This window comes from Mustelus asterias, chromosome 19 (genome assembly GCF_964213995.1).
Source record: "Mustelus asterias chromosome 19, sMusAst1.hap1.1, whole genome shotgun sequence".
In the NCBI taxonomy this organism is placed as follows: domain Eukaryota; kingdom Metazoa; phylum Chordata; class Chondrichthyes; order Carcharhiniformes; family Triakidae; genus Mustelus; species Mustelus asterias.
Window position 1 is genome coordinate 66,927,138 of NC_135819.1, and position 15,664 is coordinate 66,942,801.

Genomic DNA, 15,664 nt, shown 5'->3' on the forward strand with positions numbered 1-15,664 from the left:
CTCCATACTACTTGATCTCTTCAGCTGCAAGGGCCACATCCAGCTCCCTCTTGTAGATATCTAACGAACTGGCCCCAACAGCTTTCTGTGATAGAGAATTCCACAGGTTCACAACTCTGAGTGAAGAAATTCTTCATCTCAGTCCTGAATGGCTTACCCCTTATTCTTAGACTGTGACCCCTAGTTCTGGACTTCCCAAACATTAGGAACATTCTTTCTGCATCTAGCCTGTCCAGTCCCATCAGGATTTTATATGTTTCTATGAGATCCCCTCATTTTTCTAAATTCCAGTGAGTACAAGCCCAGTCGATCCAGTCTTTCTTCATATGTTAGTCCTCCCATTCAGAGAATCAGTCTGCTGAACCTTCTCTGGACTCCCTCAAAACAAGAATGTCCTTCTCCAGACCAGGAGACCAAAACTGCACACAATACTCGAGGAGTGGCCTCATCAAGGCCTTGTATAACTGCAGCAAGACAGCCCTACTCCTATACTCAAATCCTCTTGCTATGGAAGCCAGCATGCAATTAGCTTCCCTCACCGCCTGCTGTACCTGCATGCCAACCTTCAACGACTGTTCCAGTGTGACACCCAGGTCACGTTGTGCTTCCCCTCTTCCTAAATTGCCACCATTCAGATAATCTGAATTACCAGAGTGGCACGGGCAGCATGGCGCAGTGGTTGGCACTGCTGCCTCACAGCACCAGGGATCTGGGTTCAATTCCTGGCTTGGGTCACTGTCTGTGTGGAGTTTGCACATTCTCCCCATGTCTGCATGGGTTTTCTCTGGGTGCTCCCATTTTCTTAAAGACGTGCTGGTTAGGTGCATTGACCTGAACAGGCGCCGGAGTGTGGCAACTAGGAGAATTTCACAGTAACTTCATTACAGTGTTAATATAAGCCTTGCCTGTGATTAATAAATTAACTTTAATCTTTCTTCCTTTTTGCCACCTCACATTTATCCACATTATTTTGCATTTGCCAAGTATCTGCCCACTGAGTCAACCTGTCCAAGTCACCCTGCAACTTCTTAGCATCCTCCTCACAGCACACACACTTAGCCAGGGAATGGTTTTAACCCTTTGTAAATGCTGGTTTGGCCTCAGCAGGAGTTCTTCAGGTAGGAAGCTTATTAATAGCTTAGAATGGGTGCAGAGGAGGATTACTAGATTGGCATTAGTGAGGCAGAGCCAGAAGCTAGTGAAACTGGGGTTGTCCTCCTTGGGGGGGAAAACCAGGTAAGAGAGAGATTTGATGGACATGTTCAAAATCATGAAGGGAGCTAACATTTGATAGAAACGGATTCCATTTGTAGGAGGATCAGTAACCAGTGGGCACAGATTTAAGATAATTGACAAAAGAACCAAGGAAGATTTGAGAATTATTTTATGGAGTGAGGTGTTATGAGCTGAAATGCAATTCCTGAAAGGTTTGTGGAAGTAAATTCAATAATAACTTTCAGAAGGGACATTGGATACGAATGAGTGAACTAATTGAATAGTTCTTTCAAAGAGCTGCCACAGGAAGAATGGGTCAATGTGTATATTTGTTATATACATAAACGATGTTGATGATAAAGTGACGAGCAAATTTGCAGATATCACCAAAATTGGTAAGAAGATTAATAGTGAAGAAGAAAGTTGAAGGTTACAGGGAGATATAGATGGGTTGGTCAGATGGGCAGAGCAGTGGCAGATGGTAATTAACCCTGATAAGTGTGAGGTGATGCACTTTGAAAGAAGTAACAAGACAAGGGAATGTTTATTGAATGGCAGGATACGAGAAAGCTCAGAGGAAAAGAGGGATCTTGGAATACTTATTCACAGATGCCTAAAGGCGGCAGAGCCAGAGAATAGAATAGTCGAGGGATATGGGACACTTGTTTTTATCAGTCGTGGCATAGAGTACAAGAGCAAGGAGGTAATGTTGGAGCTGTACAGAACGTTGGTTAGGCCACAGCTGGAGGACCGTATGCAGTTCTGGTCACCTCACTATAGGAAGGATATGATAGCACTAGAGGGGGTACAGAGGAGGTTCACCAGAATGTTGCCTGGGATGGAGCATTTGAGCTATAAGGAGAGACTGGATAAGGTTGGACTGTTTTCTCTGAAGCAGAGAAGGCTGAGGGGGGGATATGATTGAGGTGTATAAGATTTTGAAGGATATGGACAGGTCTGTTTTCCTGAATTGAGTCAATCACAAGGGGGCATAGTTTTAGGGTAAGGAGCAGGAGATTCAGTGGGGGGTTGAGAAAAAAAATTCAGAGGGTGGTGGGAATCTGGAATGCAATGCCTGGGAAGGTAGTGGAGGCTGGAAACCTTACAACCATTAAAAAGTATCTGGATGTGCACTTGCAATATCATAACATTCAAGAATATGGAATAAGTGCTGGAAAATGGAATTAGCATGATTTTAGTGGTAGTCATTGTCATTGCGGACTCAATGGGCCGAAGGGCCTTTTCTGAGCTGTACGACTCTAAATGTTCAACGTCCTAATGTTGTCAGTTTTCAGCAGCAGCATTGCCGACCATTTTTCCCAAAGACCACCCCTTCCTTTAGCAAGAAAGAAAGAACTTTCATTTATAAAGCATCTTCACAACCTTAGGACATTCCAAAAGGTTTTACAGCTTTACTTTTTGAAGTGTAGTCAATGTTGTAATAGATCAAATGTGACAGCCAGTTTGCAGTAATTGTCCATGTGATCATGACTAGATAATCTGTTGTAGTGAAGTTAGCTGAGGGATAAATGTTGGTCAGACCCCCAGGTAACTTTCCTGTTCTTCGAAATTGTATCATGGAAGCTTTTACATACACCTGAGGGGGCAGACAGGACCTCTGTTTGACATATGCAAAATACAGTACCTTTGATAGTGTACACAGCCTTAGTACTGCAATGGGATGTTAACTTTAATTTTGTGCTCGTGTCTCTGGAGTAAAGCTTGAACCAATGAGTTTATGATTTAAAGGCAAAGGTGCAACCCTACTAATTTGAAGCTGAGTGAGGTCAGAATTGTTTCTGCACTACCTTCCCAGTATATATACTTGTGTTGTATTGCCATCTTCTGCTCACTTTTGTTCAATCAGCTTGCATTGTTTGGATAGTAAATGATTGCCATGTGGAACACTGTGGACAAGTCACCAAGTTTCCCTTCTTTCTATACATGATATTAAATCAACCCTCCCCAGAATATGCTAATAAATCTGTCTTCCTTCAGTAAAGACTGATATTAAATCTGCCTTCCCAGTATATATTGATATTCTGTCAGGTATAATATAATTTTGTGTTACTTCCTACTGCTAGTCAGAGGATATGCTGCTGTATAACAACCTGGGCCTATCAACAAAGTGTGACCATTGGAGACTGTGACTGGCAGTCTGATAACAAATGTGCAATGGGTGCATGAAATAATTGTGACATTTACAGGAAATACAATATTTTTGACATTATATGAATGTTTCCTTTGGTTCCCTAATGGTGCTGATTTATCCGGGGTATAGTTCCCAGATACTGGATAATCTTCACACCTTTCTTTGCTGACAGATTTTTTCCCTGTTTCTTTTCTGACTTATTTTTTTCTTCAGATATAAAATTGGTGATCGAAAATACAATCAACACTGTAGAGTGTGAAAGACACAACAGTGAGGGACACTGCTGTGGGACCCTGCACTATAGGACACTACATGGAGAGACACAGCACTGTAGGACACTGTACTCTGGGGCACTGCAGTGACCAGATAATAAACAGATTCTAAAGACAAGCACCAGTTGCAATTTTGAACATTCCTGTATTTATGAGAACCTTTGAGAAATATATTCTCTTTGTCCTTGCTGGGTACAAGCCCACAGTGCACTTGTATGAGGCCATTCTTCTTGTATGGGACTGGACAATGTTATCATTTCCCTGGAGGATGTGACATAATGGACAAGCCTAGTCCTCCCCTCAATCAGTGTCCAGGCAAGGGACACTTGATAGTAGGCAGGTGAAAGAACTCGCATTTCTATTGCACCTGTCACAGCCTCAGGACATCCCAAAGCGCTTATAGCCAGTTCTGTACTTTTTGATCTGTGGTCGATGTCAGGACATTGCCATGGCCAATTTTGCACTCAGCAAGATCACACAAACAACAATGTGATAATGACCACCTGATCTGTTTTTGTGATGTTGATTAAGGGTGATATATTGGCCAGGGCACAAAGTCCCCTGCTCTTCAAAGTACCTGTCGAGCCATTGGAGCTTTTAACCTTGTTTCTCAGTCTTTTGGCTATGATCAAGCGTAAGATCAAGCCCAAGATCAGGTGCAATGACTTTTCTTGTCAGCTTAAATCTTGTATGGGGATCATGAATTGGATTCTATTTGAATTTGAATTGGCTTTTGGAGCAAGCAAGGAGGTGGATTTGTGGCTTACCCTGTCCACTCTGCACATTAGCTTTGTAACTTAAGAATGAAGGGGAAAAAATAAAATCTTTTAACCTCTGCCTGAGGGCAGGCAGGGGCCTGGAACTGAGGTCTCACCCAAAAAGTTAAGAGCTTCTTCCTATGACTGTGTGGCCAAATTCCCCTCCAATTCAATTTTCAAGTTTGCTGACGACACCACCGTAGTGGGTCAGATTTCAAACAATGACGAGATAGAGTGCAGGAATGAGATAAAGAATCTGGTGAACTGGTGCAACAATAATAATCTCTCTCTCAATGTCAACAAAATGAAGGAGATTGTCATCGACTTCAGGAAGCGTAAAGGAGAACATGCCCCTGTCTATATCAACGGAGACGTAGCAGAAAGGGTCGAGAGCTTCAAGTTTTTAGGTGTCCAGATCACCAACAACCTTTCTAGGTCCCCCCATTTTTGATTTGATTTGATTTATTATTGTTATGTGTATTAACATACAATGAAAAGTATTGTTCCTTGCGCGCTGTACAGACAAAACATACCGTTCATAGAGAAGGAAAAGAGAGAGTGCAGAATGTAGTGTTACAGTCATAGCTAGGGTGTAGAGGAAAATAACTTAATGCAAGGTAAGTCCAGTCAAAAGTCTGACAGCAGGGAAGAAGCTGTTCTTGAGTCGGTTGGTACGTGACCTCAGACTTTTGTATCTTTTTCCCGAAGGAAGAAGGTGGAAGAGAGAATGTCCGGGGTGCGTGGGGTCCTTAATTATGTTGGCTGCTTTGCCGAGACAGTGGGAAGTGTAGACAGAGTCAATGGATGGGAGGCTGGTTTGCGTGATGGATTGGGATACATTCATGACCTTTTGTAGTTCCTTGCGGTCTTGGGTAGAGCAGGAGCCATATCAAGCTGTGATACAATCAGAAAGAATGCTTTCTATGATGCATCTGTAAATGTTGGTGAGAGTCGTAGCTGACATGCCAAATTTCCTTAGTCTTCTGAGAAAGTAGAGGCATTGGTGGGCTTTCTTTACGATAGTGTTGGCATGGGAGGACCAGGACAGGTTGTTGGTGATCTGGACACCTAAAAACGTGAAGCTCTCGACACTTTCTACTTTGTCTCCATTGATGTAGACAGGGGCATGTTCTCCTTTACACTTCCTGAAGTCGATGACAATCTCCTTCGTTTTGTTGACATTGAAGGAGAGATTATTGTTGCCACATCAGTTCACAAGATTCTCTATCTCATTCCTGTACTCTGTCTCATCATTGTTTGAGATCCAACCCACTACAGTGGTGTCGTCAGCAAACTTGAAAATTGAATTGGAGGGGAATTTGGCCACACAGTCATAGGTGTACAAGGAGTATAGTAGGGAGCTGAGAACACAGCCTTGTGGGGCACCGGTGTTGAGGATTATCATGGAGGAGGTGTTGTTGCCTATCCTTACTAATTGTGGTCTGTGAGTTGGGAAGTTCAGGATCCAGTCGCAGAGGGAGGTGCCAAGGCCCAGGCCATGGAATTTGGAGATGAGTTTCGTGGGAATAATAGTGTTGAAGGCTGAGCTGTAGTCAATAAATAGGAGTCTGACATAGGTATACTTGTTATCTAGGTGTTCCAGGGTTGAGTGCAGGGCCAGGGAAATGGCGTCTGCTGTGAACCTGTTGCGGCAGTAGCAAATTGTAGTGGATCCAGGTAGTCCGGGAGGCTGGAATTGATTCATGTCATGACTAACCTTTCGAAGCACTTCATTATGATGGATATCAGAGCCACCGGCCGATAGTCATTAAAGCACGTTGCTTGGTTTTTCTTAGGTACCGTGCCTACACTATAGTTAAGAAAGCCCACCAACGCCTCTACTTTCTTAGAAGACTAAGGAAATTTGGCATGTCAGCTACGACTCTCACCAACTTTTACAGATGCACCATAGAAAGCATTCTTTCTGGTTGTATCACAGCTTGGTATGGCTCCTGCTCTGCCCAAGACCGCAAGAAACTACAAAAGGTTGTGAATGTAGCCCAATCCATCACGCAAACCAGCCTCCCATCCATTGACCCTGTCTACACTTCCCGCTGCCTCGGCAAAGCAGCCAGCATAATTAAGAACCCCACGCACCCTGAACATACTCTCTTCCACCTTCTTCCGTCAGGAAAAAGATACAAAAGTCTGAAGTCACGTACCAACCAACTCAAGAACAGCTTCTTCCCTGCTGCCGTCAGACTTTTGAATGGGCTTACCTCGCACTAAGTTGATCTTTCTCTACACCCTAGCTATGACTGTAACACTATATTCTTCACTCTCTCGTTTCCTTTTCTATGAACGGTATGCTTTGTCTGTATAGCGCGCAAGAAACAATTCTTTTCACTGTATGCTAATACGTGTGACAATAATAAATCAAATCAAATCAAACCTTCCCTAACCCTGAGCTCCCAGAGCTGGCTGTACTGTTCCTTGTGTCTTACAGATCACTGAGGATACAGTCTTATAGACTTCTTTCAACTCGCGGTGGGGGAGGAGAGAGGACAGAAACATGTTGACAATTACGCTCAGAAGCCAGGGAGTTGGAAGTGAGGTTGAGGTTTGTAATATGAGATCGGGAACCTCAGTTGATGTAGAGTTGGATATTTGTAAGTTGAGGGGGCTGAAGTGAAACTTCTCCAGAGTTTGTTATACTCAATGGTTTGTCTGGTGTGTGTGTGTGTGTGTGGGGGTGGGTGGTGGGGGGTATTATCTTTTTAACTGCATGAAAAGGCGGGCGGGGGCCAGAAAAGGGGCACTCACTGAATGTAGCTTTTGCCAGTGTGGTTTCGGATAGTGATTGGCTAAAGGGGAGAGGGGGGGATGGGATCGGCTTAACCTTACTATGTGCCTCCCACTCCCAGCGTCAATAAAAACAGCTGGTGATGAACTAGAATCTCACGCACAGAGAGAAAGTGAGTGTAATAAAACTTTTTTTATTTGAATGGACCTGTAGAATTCTAGTGAATTGGAGGTCCAGAACCCATAACTGAGCATTGGAAGGATTGCAAGGAGCTAAGCAAGAGAGTGGGGGGCGGGGGAACTGGACTGGGTATCAAATTACAATACTTTTTTCCTCTCTGTCACTTCTCTTGCATGTAAAAGTGGGAGTCGAGAGGCATTCTCTGAGGTCACGCACGTTCTTGGTATAAATCAAATCGTTTGTATTTGTCCCCGTGGGCTTTGTGCTTAAGGGGAAATGCCTCACTGAGATTGGAGAGGGAATGGGGGAATGGTCAGATCCCAGTCTGCAGCCAGCAGAGTTTGCAATGAGTTGAAACTGACGCGATGGCATTTCGCTGCAAGTTTGGAAACTGACACATTTTGTGGGGCGGGCAGAGGCAGAGAAAGCGGCCCGTGGCCAATCGGATGAAGTTTCGGGAAGTTTTGATTGGGTTGGGGAGGGGGGCACGGATAATTCCCCTAATTTCAGAGAGATAAGCAGTGAAGAAAGAAGGGGGGGGGGATTTCTTTAACTTTAACTGGAAGTCTGGAGGAACCAAGATGTCTACCGGCTGCCAGTCTTTTGTTAAAGCAGCAGCAGCCTCCTTGCTTTTACTCTGGACCTTCCTGGAGCAGAGCGGCACCAACCACACGTTTCCCCACGATCGCTGCAAGAAAGTGTCGGACTGCGAGCCCCTGAGGTACAACACATGCATGGGCTCGATTCTACCTTACACCCACACCTCGCTCGCCCTGGCCGAAGACTCCAGCACGCAAGAGGAGGCTCACAACAATCTGGTCCTGTGGTCAGGTATTGCATTCAGACCCGTTGCATTAAAAGAAATGTGTTTTCTTGGACCTTCATACGAGCATAATTCAAACTAGAAAATTTTTTCGGCCCCAGCAATGCTTCCCCTCCCCCTCCTTCCCTCATTATACATCATTTTAGTGGAATGCAAAACTTCAGGAAAACCGAATGCACTTCCAGCAAGATGGTTTCATGAGGGAGAGAGCAGGGTGGATTGCAGTTATACCGTTTAGTCATGGCCTGGGTTGTGCATCGGTACTAAAGCCAGGATAGAATTGGAGACACTATCGGCCACACTAAACAATTCTAACTACTGAGCCGAAGAAGGTGATATTAGGACAGGTGGCTAAAGTCTTGGTCTTAAAGGAGGAAAGAGGGGCAGGGAAGTTTTGCGAGGGAATTCCAGAGCTTAGGGCCTGGCTGATTGAAGGTTTAGCTGCCAGTAGTGTGACAAAGTAGTGGGGTATCCACAAAACGTCAGTTAGAGTAATGCAAAGGTCTCAGAAGGACTTAACACTGAAGGAGGTTAGACAAATGAAAAAGGATGAGACCATGGAGAGATTTGAACATGAGAAAAAGAATTCTAAAATAGAGGCATCGGGCAACTTGGAGTCAATGTAAGTCAGCAAGCACAGGACTGATGGCTGAATGGGACATGGTGTGACTTAGGATGCGGCCAGCAAAATTTTGGATGAGCTTAAGAAGATGGAATCCAGGCAGGAGAGCTTTGGAATAGGGTCTGGAGATGACAGAGCTGCCACTGAGGGTTTTGGAAACAAATTGCCAAGACGAGATGAGAAATGAAATACATTTTCTTATTATCCTTCTGAACAGTTTGGTTCAGCATGAAATGATGGCCAGAGAATGGGTAATGAGGACAGACAGTTTGTGGTGTGGCTGGGTGGTAAGTGGGGCGGGGGGGGGGTTGGGCAAAAGCAATAATTTTGAACTTCCCAATGTTTAACTGGATGAAATTGCAGTGTGTCGAGGACTGAATGCCAGAGAACCAGTCTTAGCAACATAGAAGCAGTGGAGAGAGTTGGGGGTGAAGCAGAGCTAGGTGTAGTCAGCATACATCTGGAACCTGATGCTGTGTTTTTGGATGATGTCACTGAGGGGTAATATGTAAATAAGGAAGGGGAAGTGATCAAGGAGAGAAAGACTTGCATTTGTATTGTGCCATTTATCATCTCAAGATGTCCAAGGCATTTTACAGTCAATTAAATCATTTTTGAAATGTAGTCACTGTTCCAGTGTGGTAAACATGGCAGCCAATTTGTGGATAGCAAGGTCCCACAAACTGCAATGTGAGATAACCTGATGATCTGTTGTACTGATATTTGTTGAGGGCTAAATATTGGCCAGGACACCAGAGAGAACTTCCCTGCTCTTCTTGGAAATAGTGTCACGAGATTTTTTGCACTCAGTAATCAGGGCTTCAGGTTAACTTCTTATCAGAAAGGCAATCTGTTACATTATTACATGTGTATTCCAATCTACAATTGTTGTTCACCACTTTAGTGACCTCCTCAAAAAATTCAGCGAGATTAATCAGACATGATTTGCCCTTCACAAATCCATGATAACATACTTTCATCAGCTCATACTTGTTCAAGTGCTTAGTTACTCTGTCCCTGACAATAGATTCCAAAACTTTCCCATAAGTAAATTACATAGACTATACAGCACAGAAAGGAGCTGTTTAAGTCAAACTACTCTGATGCTGTTTATATTCCACATGCATCTCTTCTCATTCCATCTACCTCATCTCAATCTTTCAGCATATCTTTGTGTTCCCTTTTCTCTCATGTACTCACCTAGTTTCCTTTTGAAGTGACGTTAAACTGACAGATCAGTAATTTTCCTGGTTTCTTCCTCCCCCTCTCCTAAAGTAAAGGAGTGACATTTGCAATTTTCCAATATAAAGGCACAATTCACACAATTAGAGAGCTTTGGAAAATGACAACTAATTCATCTTTTAATAGCCTAGGGTGGAAACCATCTGGATCTGAAGATTTGTCTTATCTTAAGACCTATTATTTTCTCTTTATGGATCAGGTCAGAACTTTCAAGATGGTGAATAATGTTAACACCATCTTTAGAAATAACTGATGCAAAACAATAATTTCTTTTTATTTGGAATATAATGAACATGCCAAATTTGTGACTGCACAAGACCTGGAAAGAAGGGGTTGCTCTGGAAAGCTTTTATCCAAATTCCCTAAATAATGTGAGAAGCTGGAAACCTTCCAGTTCCTGTGATCTTGCAGTGGCGGTTATACAATCTCTTCCCAGTTACTTTTATTGAGGGTCTCATTCTCCTCCCTTTATCCTCTTGTCTTCTTTTCCAGGATTGCGGAATGCGCCAGGCTGTTGGAGTGTGATTCAGCAACTTCTGTGTGCTGTCTACATGCCAAAATGTGAAAATGGCAAAGTGGAACTGCCTGGTCAGCTGATGTGTCAGATCACTAGAAGCCCTTGTGCGATTGTAGAGCGAGAGAGAGGCTGGCCTGACTTCCTGAAGTGTTCAATTAACCGCTTTCCTGAGGGATGTCTGGTGAGTTTGGTGAATGTTGAGCAAAGCAAAAAATAATCCATATATGGATTGCATTCAACCAACCCCCCCAAAGACACTGACATCCATTCTGGTGTCCTACTCCCTCCAATACCTCATCCAGGTGCCTGCTCTTCGTGTGTGAGCCACAAGACTTGTGTGAGTGTCAATAGACTATTCCATCTCAGGAAATGGATGGGTGGGGGTAACAATATAACACTGGAGCTTGATCCCACCTGCATGCAGGTGCACTCTCTTTCTCCAGTGGCAATCATTGGAGGTCAAACAAACAGTGCCTGAGTTTTAGAGATTGGATTGACACTGAGTTGCGTTGGTGAGACAAATCTTGATAACAGGTTGCCAAATTGCCATCTTGCCCACAGTTGGTATGAAAACACCGATGGGTGTGCCAACAGAGGGGCTGGAAATACAGAGCAGGGGTGGTGGGGGAGGTGGAGAATGCGAAGGAATAAAATAAAATCAATTTTTTATTTTAAATTCTGTTTTCCTTTCAGAATGAAGTTCAGAATATCAAGTTTAATAGCTCCGGACGCTGTGAGTCCCCTCTGGTGCGCACAGAGAATCCCAAGAGCTGGTATGAGGATGTGGAGGGCTGTGGAATCCAGTGTCAGAACCCACTCTTCACAGACAGCGAGCATGATGCCATGCATGTTTACATCGCCATATTTGGTTCCATTGCCATTCTCTGCACGTTCTTCACATTGGTAAGCAATGGCCTGGCTGACCTTTGCTTGGAAATGACCAAAACAGCATGAGTCCACTGACACCTTGTTACACAAAGGCAGAAGAATTACATTGAAGCAAACAACAGCTTTGGTGGTTTTATTTTTCTTCTCCTCATCCGGTGAAGTTAAATTTCACAAACATACAAGGATAAATTGGGCTGTGTCCAATGGAGCCTAATAACACTGTTAGCAAGTTTGCTCCATTTTGAGAGTGACCTGACTGGTGGAAAAGTAGATCTTGGTGTGGAGAAGGGGTCCAATAAGGAAGATGTTTACATTCCTGTCAGGGAGCTCAGAGTTGCCTCTTTGCCCCAGCCAAATAACTGTTAATAAAGTTTGCCATTTTTGATGTCCTTGGTTGATTTTTGATTTGATTTATTATTGTCACATGTATTAACATACAGTGAAAAGTATTGTTTCTTGTGCGCTATACAAAGTATAGCGTTCATAGAGAAGGAAACAAGAGAGTGAAGAATGTAGTGTTACAGTCATAGCTAGGGTGTAGAGAAAGATCAACTTAATGCAAGGTAAGTCCATTCAAAAGTCCGGCAGCAGCAGGGAAGAAGCTGTTCTTGAGTCGGTTGGTATGTGACCTCAGACTTTTGTCTCTTTTTCCCGAAGGAAGAAGGTGGAAGAGAGAATGTCCGGGGTGCGTGGGGTCCTTAATTATGCTGGCTGCTTTGCTGAGGCAGCGGAAAGTGTAGACAGATCAATGGATGGGAGGCTGGTTTGCGTGATGGATTGGGCTACATTCACGACCTTTTGTAGTTCCTTGCGGTCTTGGGCAGAGCAGGAGTTATACCAAGCTGTGATACAACCAGAAAGAATGCTTTCTATGGTGCATCTGTAAAAGTTGGTGAGAGTCGTACTTGACATGCCAAATTTCCTTAGTCCTCTGAGAAAGTAGAAGTGTTGATGGGCTTTCTTAGCTATAGTGTCAGCATGGGGGGACCAGGACAGGTTGTTGGTGATCTGGACACCGAAAAACTTGAAGCTCTCGACACTTTCTACTTCATCCCTGGACAGAGCCTACATGGCACATGTTCAGTCCAAGGGTCCCCTAAAGTGGCAGTTGCGACCCTACTTTGACCCTGAAAAGGGATGTGAGGTGTTGCGTTTTGGTGGACTAACAAGGCAAGGGAATACACAATGAACTGTAGGACACTAGGAAGTAGAGAACCAGAGGAAACTTGGGGTGCATGTCCATAGGTCCCTGAAAGCTGCAGGACAGATAGATAAGGTAGTTAAAAAGGCAAATAGGATCATGGCCTTTATTAGCCGAGGCATAGAATATAAAAGCAGGAGGTTATGGCAAAGCTGTATAAAATGCTCCTAGGTCACAGCTGGAGTACTGTGTGCAGTTCTGGTCGCCACACCATAGGATGTGTTTGCACTAGAAAGGGTGCAGAGGAGATTCACCAGGATGATGCCTGGGTTAGAGCATTTCAGCTATTAAGAGAAGCTGTTTAGGCTGGGGTTGTTCTGAGAGCAGAGAAAGCTGAGTGGGGACCTGAGTGAGGTGTGCAAAATTATGTAGAAGATAGGAAGAAACTTTTCCCCTTAGTAGAGAGGTCAATATCCAGGGGGCATAGATTTAAAGTAAGGGGCAGGAGATTTAAAGGGAATTTGAGGAAAAGCTTTTTCACCAAGAGGGTGGTGGGATTCTGGAACTCACTGCCTGAAAGGGTGGTAGAGGCGGGAACCCTCATAATATTTAAGAAGCATTTAGATGAGCACTTGAAACACCATAGCGTACAAGGCTGCCAACTAAGTGCTGGAAAATGGGATTTAAATAGATGCTTGATGGCCTGTGCAGACACGATAGGCTGAAGGACCTCTTTTTGTGCTCGATGACTCTATGCTCATTTACAGCAAGGCTGTACTGAAGTTTCATCAAGTAAGCCTGAACTATAAGAGCTTGGTTCTGGTTAGGGTGTGTGCCCCACTTGAACTCACTCCAGTCTGTACATCACTGTGCATGTTGGTATTGGAACAGGGCAGAATGACATGTTTGGCCTTTGAGCACACGGTATATTGGCTGTAAGAGTCCAAAATATTGGAGAATCTTGACTCAGTTCCAATTGGGAAGGTGCCCATAGTGCACAATTACTCATTACTTGGCACAAATTGGAATGACGTTGATAGTTCCATTTCTTACTCCTGCCATCCTTATTAGACTATGAGAATGTATTGTTGGGATTAGAAGCTAAGGTCATTATTAAGGTAGAATAGAAGGAGCTGCACTATCTAACCAGTATTATATCTAAAATGAGTGGTCCACCGTGACATTCAAAGATGGTCCAATTTCCAGCACCAGCATTCCCTCCCTTTGAAGTCAGTGAAATAATACTATTGTTTTTCTATTTGACATTGCTGGTGTATTTATTTGCAAAGTCTGTTGGCACCCTGTAGTGATTGTTGAAGGGCCTTATGTTGTTTGAGGCTTTGTTCTGATCCTAGCTTCTGGTACTTTAAATTTAAACCCTTGTTTGTTGCTTCTTTGTTTCTAGGCCACGTTTGTTGCTGACTGGAAGAACTCTAATCGTTACCCCGCTGTCATCTTGTTTTATGTAAATGCCTGTTTCTTCATTGGAAGCATTGGCTGGCTTGCGCAGTTCATGGATGGAGCACGGAAAGAGATTGTGTGCAAGGCTGACGGAACCATGCGACTTGGAGAGCCAACGTACGTTCATCTTACATTGGTGTTTTTCTTGTGTGTTGTATTCTACTGAAAGTGATTTTAATCTTTCTGTGGTTTCCTCATTAGCATCTTGCTTCCATGTTCCCATTGTAAAGGATGAAATCTATATCACAACTGAATGATTATAAGTGTCAAAGGATGCGGTTCTATTCTCTAAAAAAAATGGGGCTGAGGAGAACCTTTAGAGGTTTTTAGGATTATGAAATGATTTGATAAGATAGACACAAAAACACATATTTCCACATGTCAGAGAGTCTAAAACTAGGGGCCATGTATAGAAGATAGTCACTAATAAATCCAACAGGAATGCAAGAGAAATGTCATTCCACAGAACTCACTACCACAAGGATTAGTTGAAGCGAATAGCATTTAAATGAAAACTTGATAAACATATGAGAGAGAAAGGAATGGAAGGTTATGCTGATCGGATTAGATGAAGTTGGGTGGGAAGAGGTTCATGTGGAACATATATATACTGGTATAGAGGAGTTGGGCTGAATGGCCAGTTCCTATGCTGATAATACAATGTGATTCTACTGCAAAACAATAAGTGGTTGACCATGCAGTCAGCTGCAGGGTTAGTATCTAAAGAATTATAGCCTAAAAGAGATGACTGCTCCATAAAGGTTGCAGGTGAAGATGAGAATAGAAAGGTTGCTGTTCGGGGTCTATGACATTACTTAGAACCCCTGGAAGAGACATTCACTGTTGAAAGTAAGTGTTTTAGCAATTGATGGACGCAGACAAACACAAAATCCATTAACAGATGGCTCCTGCTATTCATTCTGTATGAAAGGAAACTTTCTGATGCCAGGACTGAAGCAATCCCATTGTTCGTGACCTTTAGTTCTCATTGGGTGGAGAGGCAGTCACAGTGGGAGTGATAAATATCTCAGCAGACCTGATACACAATGAGTGTCCCAAACTCATAAAAAGGTTTGTATATAGGGTTGTTAATTCTGGTTATGGATTCCTGGAGATTTCAGCACATGATCTCCAACGTACAAAAATCCTACATAGCTAGCTTCTTTCCAATATTCCTATGATCTAAATAGTGTCTTGTATAGTTTTAGCAAGATTTCCCTTTTATTGTTGCCATGATTTGCTTCTTGAATTCCTCATAACTAATATTGAGAAATCCTGGAGGGTTTGCAACCCCTTTCTGTAACAAAAATGAAGCTTTTATATTAGCTTTACTTTGCTAATGATTCATGATGTTCTGGCCAATAGTTATCCTTCAATTAAAGCAGGAAAAAAGGGTTATCTTGTCATTATCACATTGAGTGCCTTATTTCCAACATTACAGCAGTGATCATTCTCCAAAAGTACTTCATTGGCTTTTTGGTACATTCTGATGTTGTGAAAGACTCTAGAAGATAAATGCAAGTCTTTATTCCTGTAACTCACTCACAATACACAAGGGATATTGCATTGGTAATTTCTTCTTTGGCGATCACTCGCTAACAAGTATGATTGTCCACCTAAAACTCTCTGTCACTGATCATGGGTTCTGTG

At 43.2% G+C, this 15,664-nt stretch overlaps 1 protein-coding gene across 1 annotated transcript in view; it reads left to right on the forward strand.

The window, feature by feature from the left end:
- Positions 1-7,443: 7,443 nt before the first annotated feature.
- Positions 7,444-15,664, forward strand: part of smo (smoothened, frizzled class receptor) — a 28,687-nt gene continuing 20,466 nt past the window's right edge. Inside the window, exons 1-4 of the mRNA XM_078235785.1 lie at positions 7,444-8,151; positions 10,500-10,705; positions 11,218-11,427; positions 13,959-14,131. Of these exons, the coding sequence (XP_078091911.1) occupies positions 7,902-8,151; positions 10,500-10,705; positions 11,218-11,427; positions 13,959-14,131 (839 nt within the window). The 5' untranslated portion in view covers positions 7,444-7,901. The remainder of the gene's footprint in view (positions 8,152-10,499; positions 10,706-11,217; positions 11,428-13,958; positions 14,132-15,664) is intronic.